The sequence below is a fragment of the Limulus polyphemus genome, unplaced genomic scaffold, assembly GCF_000517525.1.
Source record: "Limulus polyphemus unplaced genomic scaffold, Limulus_polyphemus-2.1.2 Scaffold646, whole genome shotgun sequence".
Taxonomy (NCBI): Eukaryota; Metazoa; Arthropoda; class Merostomata; order Xiphosura; family Limulidae; genus Limulus; species Limulus polyphemus.
The window spans coordinates 117,861-127,692 of record NW_013666256.1 but is presented as its reverse complement, the minus strand read 5'-3'; the positions used below and the strand labels follow the sequence as shown (position 1 = coordinate 127,692).

The window sequence follows — 9,832 nt, the reverse complement described above, 5'->3', positions numbered from 1 at the left end:
GTTTCACATGGTGAAGTTTAAAGGTTGTTGATTTCTATAGGAATGAATTATTGTCAAGTTTGTTTCACATGGTGAAGTTTAAAGGTTGTTGATTTCTATAGGAATGAATATTTGTCAAGTTTGTTTCACATGGTGAAGTTTAAAGGTTGTTGATTTCTATAGGTATGGATATTTGTCAAGTTTGTTTCACATGGTGAAGTTTAAAGGTTGTTGATTTCTATAGGAATGGATATTTGTCAAGTTTGTTTCACATGGTGAAGTTTAAAGGTTGTTGATTTCTATAGGAATGAATATTTGTCAAGTTTGTTTCACATGGTAAGTTTAAAAGTTACTGATATTAAACTTGACAAATATTCATTCCTATAGAAATCAACAACCTTTAAACTTCACCATGTGAAACCTATAGGAATTAATATTTGTCAAGTTTGTTTCACATGGTGAAGTTTAAAGGTTGCTGAAGATAATAAGTGTATTTTTTTCAAGTTTCGACAATTTTTATTAAACCTTTTAATAAATGGTAATATTTTTGGTAAGCATCTAAAATCAACAATTTCTACCACTTTCGATCGTGGGTGCCTTAGGAATCTGATCTAATCTAAACATTTTAGATGTACAGAAACTGCCGAGTTATATTAACAGAGTTAGAGTATATTGTGATATAAAATTATTCAGTTACACAGAGAGTGCGAGTCATGAAAGAGTTTTTCATTTCCAGATAGATTCGTTGCTATCTGGAATGGTTAAAATGTGCTTGTAAAGTCTGGTAAACCTTCTCACTCACTCATTAGACCTGCTAATCGTGTGTCCAACTACTTATTTTACTTACTCCAACTCTCCAGATTACATCAATGCAAAGAGTATCTCTATTGCCGCTTATTAAATGTAATTTATCTTATTCCTTATAATTTGTTTTATCTTGATACATTTTCTTTTTTCTCAAGCTCATTTCGTTTATTTTGTTCTTTAACCTTTATTCAGCAACACAAGAGCCCTTCTCATTAGTGAAGTCAAACATTGTTTCTGTGCTCCCTTTCTTTTCATTTTGTAAATATATATATATATATATTTTTTGTTAATCCTCACATTTATCTTGTCTCTTTCATCCCACCTGCAATGAAACATGCGCTCGTCTTTCACATATTAGGTCTAATAGGGTCTTGTAGTTGCGGTAATCAGGTACATGTTTGCTTGGATTATCGTGAACCTTGGAATATCACAGTGGTTAGGAACTTCTATCTTTATGCAACAAGTGAGTGTTTGTGGTAAAGAGCTTTTTTTATTAGCATTATTTTATTTAAAAAGCTGATTGTTATAAACTTATCATCATGTTTAACATGTTGGAATATCAAAACTTTCTGATGATAAAAAACAAAACTTGTTTGGTAGTTAAACTGTAGAATTATCAGAGATGTTTGCTCATTATAGTGTATCATTTTCTACAGGGCGTAATTTTGACCAAGCCAATATTCAAGGGAACAGTTATGAAGGAACTGAATCTGGAATAGCTAATGGTTATCACAGTGGTGTAGCAGATGAAGGTGCAGTGAGTTCTGACAAGGAAACTGGAAACATTATGGATACAGAAAGTGTTCAAAGGTCCTTGCTACCAATCTCCAACACTGTGGATACAAACAGTAATCAAGGGTCCTTGCTACCAGAATCCAGCACTGTGGATATAGACAGTACTCAAGGGTCCTTGTTACCAGAATCCAACACTGTGAATATAGACATTACTCAAACGTCCTTGCTACCAGAATCCAACACTGTGGATACAGACAGTACTAAAGGCTCCTTGTTACCAGAATCCAACACTGTGGCTATAGACAATACTCAAACGTCCCTGCTACCAGAATCCAACACTGTGGATACAGACAGTACTAAAGGCTCCTTTCCATCAGAATCCAACACTGTGAATATACAAAGTGCTTCTTGCTCCTTGCTACCAGATTCAAACACTGCAGATACAGACATTACTCAAGGGTCCTTGCTACTAAGCTCCAACACTGTACAGACAGTCAGTGTTCAAGGGTCCTCGTTACTAGATTCCAGCACTGTGGATACGGGCAGTGCTAAAGGCTCCTCGCTACTAGACTCCAACACTATGGATACAGACACTGTTCAAATGTCGTTGCTACCAGACTCCAACACTGCATCTTTATCTATCACTGAAAATCTTGTGTACAGACTTAATATAGCTGAACCTCACTTTTCAGAGTTTCACGATAACGACAGCATTGTCGAAAGCACATCTTCTAGAATGGACAGTGTGGAAAATAAATTTCATGAACATTTAGAAATACCTGTCTCCCAGGAGAAAGATGAAACAACTGGGTATTTCTTTCTTAATAAAGAGGTTGTTGAAGCTGGACTGAAACAAGTAGAGACAGGAGATGGTAACAAAAACGTCATACTAGATTCAAAAGAGTCTACTGTACTATCTTCTGGAATTACTTACCTTGTGCCAGAAGTTGATGAAGACACAAGGTATTCTAGAAATTTTACTACCAACTGGGATCCAGTAAGTAGACAGTTGGGCATTTATAATACTTGTTTGGTTATATGTGAAAAACTTAATGTTATAAATTCTTTAAGTTTAGTTTAGTTTGGTTATATGTGAAAAACTTAATGTTATCAATTCTTTAAGTTTAGTTTGTAATTATAGCGGAATTTATACTTTAATTATTACAAACTTCAAAACAATATATTTATGAATGTTAATATGTTAATATTTCACATAAATATGGTTGTTTCTACTCCTATATTAACACTTAAAAACAAATAAATGAATTTACTTTTCGCATAAGTTTTTTTTTTACATAAAAAACTTGGTTTATTTTATTCACAACGTTTCACCAGGTTTACCTGGCATCATCAGGTGGTATACAAAAACTGAGGCTATGTACAACCGATAAAAACTTGTGTGAATTTTTAAAACATAGTTCTTTCTGAATTTATTTTCGTTTTACTTACGATTCTTTAACTTGTTGAGTTTACCTCTAGGCTTATGACTATGGCTGCTGATATCAAGGCTTATGAATCAGTTGAGTTGACTTCAAGGTTTATAAAAATGAGTGGATTAGTTTAGGTTGACCTAGAGCTTAATAAACTAAGTGGATCGGCCTCGAGGTTTATGAACTGAGTGAATTGACTTCAAGGTTTATAAAATGGGTGAGTTGACCTCTAGATTCATGAAATAGGTGGGTTGACCTCTAGCTTTTTAAACTTGGTGTGTTGGCTTCAATGTTTACATATTGGATGATTGGTCTATAGGTTTATAAACAGGGTGGAATGGCATCTAGCTTATGAAATGAGTGGGTTGACTTTGAGGATTATAAAGTGGATGGGTTGGCATCCAAGTTTATAACAATTTCGGTTTCCCTCCAGTTTAGTGAACTGCGTGGCTTCGTGAATTGGACGAAATTTAAGTGATATTTTACCGTAAACTGAGTAGTACTTGTTTATACTAACTTGGGCATCTACGATATACTATAAGAAACATTAATAAACACTGTGCTATTTTACAGGCAGATCTTCTAATGGAGCTTTACAAAGTAGAATTTCCTCCAGAGGTAAGTAAAACCTATTGTGACAACATTTTCATTTCATGTATGATATGTTAGAAGATTTATTCCCCTTATCTTTCATGTAATAGCAAGTTCATCCGTGTACAGTTGTGTTTCATGTTGTGTTTTGTCGTATATTTTATCTATAGAGAGATGTACAATGTAGTTGTATGTCTCAGAACTTGTATGATATGTTAGAAGATTTATTCCCCTTATCTTTCATGTAATAGCAAGTTCATCCGTGTACAGTTGTGTTTCATGTTGTGTTTTGTCGTATATTTTATCTATAGAGAGATGTACAATGTAGTTGTATGTCTCAGAACTAAATCTTATCCCTTTCCTTAAAATGAAATATACCTGTTTAACGGGTTTTAATATAAATGCTCAGAAGTGGTGGCCATTTAGGGGGGTACGTTCATTATGTCTCTAATAATTTATGTTTAAAACTTAAACTTATTACTTTAATAGAAACTGATGCTCTTCTAGAGACTGTTTTTGATGCATTTACAGATACGTCATTGATTTTAAGATATTTGTATTCTACATCTGTTACTTTACGTAAAGACAAATTCTACGATTTTTTTTTATTTTTACAGTTTCCGCAAACACATTATAAAAATGAAATATATATCCGTTTCTAACTGCAGGATAACCAAGAAAGCACAACATTACTGAATATCGAAGGTTATCTGGAAAATCTCCCCTCAGGAGGAAAAAATGCAACATATTGGAATCCATGGAAACGGAAGTATTTCTGTGCAAGGGATGGTTTTCTCTACTCATATGATGTACGTAACGAAACAAAAAAATTATTTTGAGGCTTTAAACAAACTTTTAACATAAATATAACTTATAAGCTATACACGAAAAGAGTAAATGCTTTGTAATAGTTTTAATGTTCAGTGTTTTCAAGAACTAAATAACAGTTTAATTAGGATATTTTCGTGTATGTAACTTCTGCATGTTTTATGCTTAAGTAATTGTTGAGAAGTCAGTGCAAGTATATACATATCGAGAAACATGATATTGTATATATATATATGGTTTGAAATATTGAAGTACGAAACAAGCAATAAACCCTCACATTGGAAAAGTATGCGTACCTATGGTTATTGGTTTGGAATTAAGCACAAAGCTACACAATGGGCAATCCGTGCTCTGTCCTCTCCCCCACGAGAAATCTTAAAACATACCGCTATGCCATTGGGGGGCGCATACTTACGGGATTGTAGTTTTTGATCCTTTAAGAGTCAGAACACTAAGTGATATAAAGTATAAAAAACATAAGATAGCTTCTATACCTAAAATACACATAACTCATTCTGCTTCTTATCACTCATCTTATATATATTGTGAACCGTGGTGTTTGTTCGAGCGTTCGTCTCTCTCCCGTTTACGGCGACCGCTTCCCGCTCTGTGCTTGAAAAGCTGCGCACGCAGGCAAAGCTCAACATTCACTTTTGAAATGACGAGAGAACAGTCATGTATAATGTTGTTCCAAATTTTATTTCACAAGCAGAATATTCTACACCAAACTGTTAGAAATTAATTACACAATCATTAACATTTCTAAATGTGACGTAACTTAAATAATAAAGATGTAAATTTACCGTATGCAACACAATTAACATTTTTAAAGTCCATGAAATAATTTAAATTGATAGATTAACTTAAACTTTTCCTGTCACTGGGGACGGGTACTTTTGCTTGTAGTATATAATTAGGAGTGGAATCGGCTAATACTCTCGTAGAGAATCACGTGATATACGGATGAAGCTTGTACTTCCGGAGCAAGCTTGGTCAAAGATACAAGAGATGGAGATATTGTTTTCAATATTTATAAATGTTAAGTTCATAATAAATCGAAACTTTTGTGCTCATATTGATAAACAAGTTTACAAGAGATGTTACGGCGTTTCGCTACGGAGTGTACCCACAGGAAAATATGTCAATAAATAAAAGTTTTTAATTTAGATTTCAAATGGTTATGAAACTAGGTCAGACTGGTCAAAGAACTCGAGATTAGTAGGTCTATCTCCATATTTTGAATTTTGGTCTTGTTCTTCACGTATGTGGTATTTATTCTTTGATATAATCGATAACACACGTACGTACCACAATGTGTATTTCATGTCCATAAACGCAATTTGCAAGGATCAAAATTAGTGATTATTGCTTTATACAGGTACAGGTAATAGCAATTGTTTATATAAAGAGAACTATCAGTTGTGTTCCCAAGTCCTTTACCTCATCTACTCTCTTCAGAAATTCTCCATTAATGTGATAATAGCTAACATTATTAAACATTAATTAACTAAATGATATTACCTGCCCCTCACTAGCTCAGTGGTAAATCTGCAAATTTACGACGTTAAAAATCGGGCTTCGATACTCATGATAGGTAGAGCACAGATAGCTCACAGTGTAGCTTTGTGCTTAACAAACCAACCAACCATTTACTGGTATTGTCTTCACTTGTTTCAACACGGATTTGGTAGTCGAGTCCGCTAAATTCTCTAAAACCTTCTGCCAAGTGGCAACTTTCTTACAATACTGCTTGCAGCACCACATATTTTAACATCACCAACAAACTGGATTGTTCTGTTTTTAATTTCTCATTCAATTTAATCATATAAGTAATAAAAAGAATGGGATCCAGTCCTAAGATATATGATATTGAGGTACACCATTTGTGATCTTTAGTCCACCAAGATTATTTTTCATTAATAACGACTCTTTGTCTCCTTTCGGATACCTCTTCAGTGGCAATAAATCTGTGGGCTTATAACACTAAAAATTCGAGTTTCGATGCTCGTGGTGCGCAGATCACAGATAACCCTTTGTGCAGCTTTGCGCTTAACAAACAAACAAATAAATATTTCTTAGTGCTTTGCAGTAGTAGTAGAATAATTCAAAGAGTAATAGCTCAGTTTTCTTTTTCAGAGCATTAAGTCAGAAAAACCAAGCCTGGAGCTACAACTTATGGGTGGTACTGTAGAGATTTTGGAGAGTAACATAATAGGTGTTGATGACAAGGTAGGTGTGATAAAAGGTGAGCTACTATTGAGTAGAAACTTGGTCTACCTTAAGCTGAACTATTAGTAAAATCTGACCATTTATCATCGTCCAGGCAATATCAGTTTAGCTAAAACGTAACTTGTAGACTTCAAAGGCCCAATAGTTTAGTTAGTTGTATCTTTTAATTCAGCTCAGTGTCAATTATTTTTCAGGTACTTCAATTTCAGACATGTTATATTCACATGATAAAAAATACACATTATCAAACGTTAACTAAACAATTAATTTTCTTAAGTAATGTCAAGTAAAAATACCAAATGAAAAAATCGACCATGACTAAATAGTTTCTAAAGTTTTTATATCAACATTTCGCAGTCAGAGATTATGAATGGTTTCTTGAAGTCTTCAATTATCAGTTTTGGAGAAACAGAACAGCTTGTTTAGGCTGTTTGACACTCTAGATTTCTTGTATTTTCTAAACAGAGAGGACACTATGTAGTTCTGAAATGTCAAGATGAGAAGGAGACCAATGACTGGTTCCAATCACTTCAGACTCAGTGCCATGAAAACTTTAGTACGGTTTACGTTCAGCCTGTTCGTTATCCACTAAAATGTCATAAGGTAAAGCTCACTTCATTGTTTTTATCAAACCATGTGTTCTGCGTACTTCAAAATTTATTTTTATTCTCTAAAGAATTTTCTCTATTTACATAACAAGAGCCACATATAATCATATAGAAATGAGTATAAGTATGTTGTGATTACTGTTTGTCAATTAAATAAAGTAAAAACTTCATTTTAAAGAGTTGGATTTTGATATACACGGTTAAAATATTCTTAACATACTATGAGATAAGATGGTGTGGAAAAAGAAGAGTCCACTTAGCCTGGCCCGGCATAGCCAGGTGGTTAGGGCGCTCGACTCACAATCCACGTCACACCAAACATGCTCACCCTTTCGGCCATGGGGGCGTTATAATGTGACAGTCAATCCCACTATTCGTTGGTAAAATAGTAGCCCAAGAGTTGGAGGTGGGTGGTGATGACTAGCTGCCTTCCCTCTAGTCTTTCACTACTAAATTAGGGACGGCTAGCGCAGATAGCCCTCGTGTAGCTTTGCGCGAAATTCATAACAAACCAAACTGTTCAGCCTTATATACCGTAGCAAGAATGTATGTTTTATGAATGTAATTTACTAGATCCGATTCCAAGAAAGGGGAACTAAAACTGATAAGTTATTCTACTCTCATCTTATCTCAAATATTGATTTTGATATTAAAAAATAATTAATTACACAATTGAATATGGCAAAGTGTTTCATATGTAAACCTGGGTTATTTGTGTTTTTCAGGATGTGGTAGTTGTAGATGTAGGAAATTTCTCCATCCGTGCTGGTATTCTCATGGATCACCGTAAGTTTAGTACAGCTTCTGGCAGTGTGAAAATAGTAGTTTAGTAGTACAACTTACATATCAGTATTGACACGTAACTTCCATAAAATACTAGCTTAATACAGCTTACTGACACCTCAGTATGAAAATAACAGTTTAGTATAGCTTACTGACACGTAACTACCATAAAATACTAGCTTAATACAGCTTACTGACACCTCAGTATGAAAATAACAGTTTAGTATAGCTTACTGACACGTAACTACCGTAAAAATACTTTAGTCCAACTTAATGACACATCAGTATCTTAATAAAAGTTTAGTACTTCTTACTGATATATATGCATTAAAACAAAAGTTTAGTATAACTTACTAAAACATCAGTATCATAATAACATTTTATTTCCGACTTCTGACAGATCACTTATATAATAACGGTTGAGTACGGAACACGATACATGAGAAATATACCTCCTCAACCTAGTACTTTAATCAACCTTTTTCACACCCTCAACACTCATAAGCAGTCTTTTTCTCCTGATAAAACTTTCTACCATTATAATGATTCAACTCGTTTAGTCAAGTTGCTTTTTGTGGTTGTGTACCACACAAACCTCATACAACATTCAATCTTCTGCACTTGTGTACTGTTTCAACCCAGTCAGCCAGCCTATATTCCGTAGTTGTGTACGTCAGAAACCACACACAACATCTTACCTTCTGCAGTTCTATACCGATTCAACAGTCTTTTTTCCGTTGTTGTGTACCCAAGAAATCCCATACAAAATCCTACCTTCTGCAGTTGTGTACTGTTTCAACCCGATAAGTCAGTCTTTACTCCGTAGTTGTGTACCCAGAAACCACACACAACATCTTACCTTCTGCAGTTCTATACCGATCCAACAGTCTTTTTTCCGTTGTTGTGTACCCAAGAAATCCCTCATACAACATTCAACCTTCTGCAGTTGTGTACTGTTTCAACCCGATAAGTTAGTCTTTACTCCATAGTTGTGTACCCAGAAACCCCACACAACATCTTTTCTTCTGCAGTTCTATACCGATTCAACAGTCTTTTTTCCGTTGTTGTGTACCCAAGAAATCCCATACAATATCCTACCTTCTGCAGTTCTATTCTGATTAAACCTCATTGATCAGCCTAATTCCTGTTCTACCTCAACATTTTAAATTAACCAATTTTGATAATTCATTAATATCATACCAGTCTATCTTACCTTTTGCAGTTCTTCTAACTCAGCTTTTTTTACATTTCTTTTAAAAGAAATTTATAGATGAAGATTTTAATAGTAATTTATTATTTTTAGCAACACTGCCTCAAATGTTCTTCCCAACTATCTGTGCAACAGACAAATACTGTAGGTAAGAAATCTTAAAATTGGCGATGACCAGTGCTTCTACAAAAGTAACTCTTACTCTTGTAAACTTAGTTTTTAATTTTAGATAATACAGCTTGAAATTATTTTCTTACTGACATTTATATAAAATTATTTGAATTCATTTAAAAATTCTGGATGCTGGAGTGAGTTCAACATAATAATTCTGTTACTCAACATCTTTATGCATGTAAACATATGTAAATAATTTATTGCATAATTCACACAGCCGGTCAAACAGTCACAGCTTATACCTGTAATGTTTTAGTGTAGTGAAATTTATTTAAATATTACTTTGTTTTATTCTAGTAAAAACCAGATATTTGGATTGGAGGCTTTAAACCCTAACATTCGCTGCACATCCGATCTATGTTTTCCTGTTTCATCAAGTGCAAAAACGTCGAAGGTAAAATTTTAAAAATTAGTATGCATCTGATTCTGAATTATGAAAAATTATGTCTTATTTATAA

The 9,832-nt window shown here is 33.9% G+C and overlaps 1 protein-coding gene across 3 annotated transcripts in view; it reads left to right on the top strand.

Annotated features, from left to right (window-relative positions):
• The window catches only part of LOC106459665, a 43,934-nt gene that overhangs the window by 25,349 nt on the left and 8,753 nt on the right, over window positions 1-9,832 (top strand). For all 3 annotated transcript variants that reach the window (XM_022386206.1, XM_022386205.1, XM_022386207.1), the window contains 8 exons: window positions 1,443-2,518; window positions 3,525-3,569; window positions 4,211-4,351; window positions 6,507-6,599; window positions 7,065-7,202; window positions 7,933-7,993; window positions 9,294-9,348; window positions 9,672-9,768. In XM_022386206.1, the coding sequence (XP_022241914.1) occupies window positions 1,443-2,518; window positions 3,525-3,569; window positions 4,211-4,351; window positions 6,507-6,599; window positions 7,065-7,202; window positions 7,933-7,993; window positions 9,294-9,348; window positions 9,672-9,768 (1,706 nt within the window). The remainder of the gene's footprint in view (window positions 1-1,442; window positions 2,519-3,524; window positions 3,570-4,210; window positions 4,352-6,506; window positions 6,600-7,064; window positions 7,203-7,932; window positions 7,994-9,293; window positions 9,349-9,671; window positions 9,769-9,832) is intronic.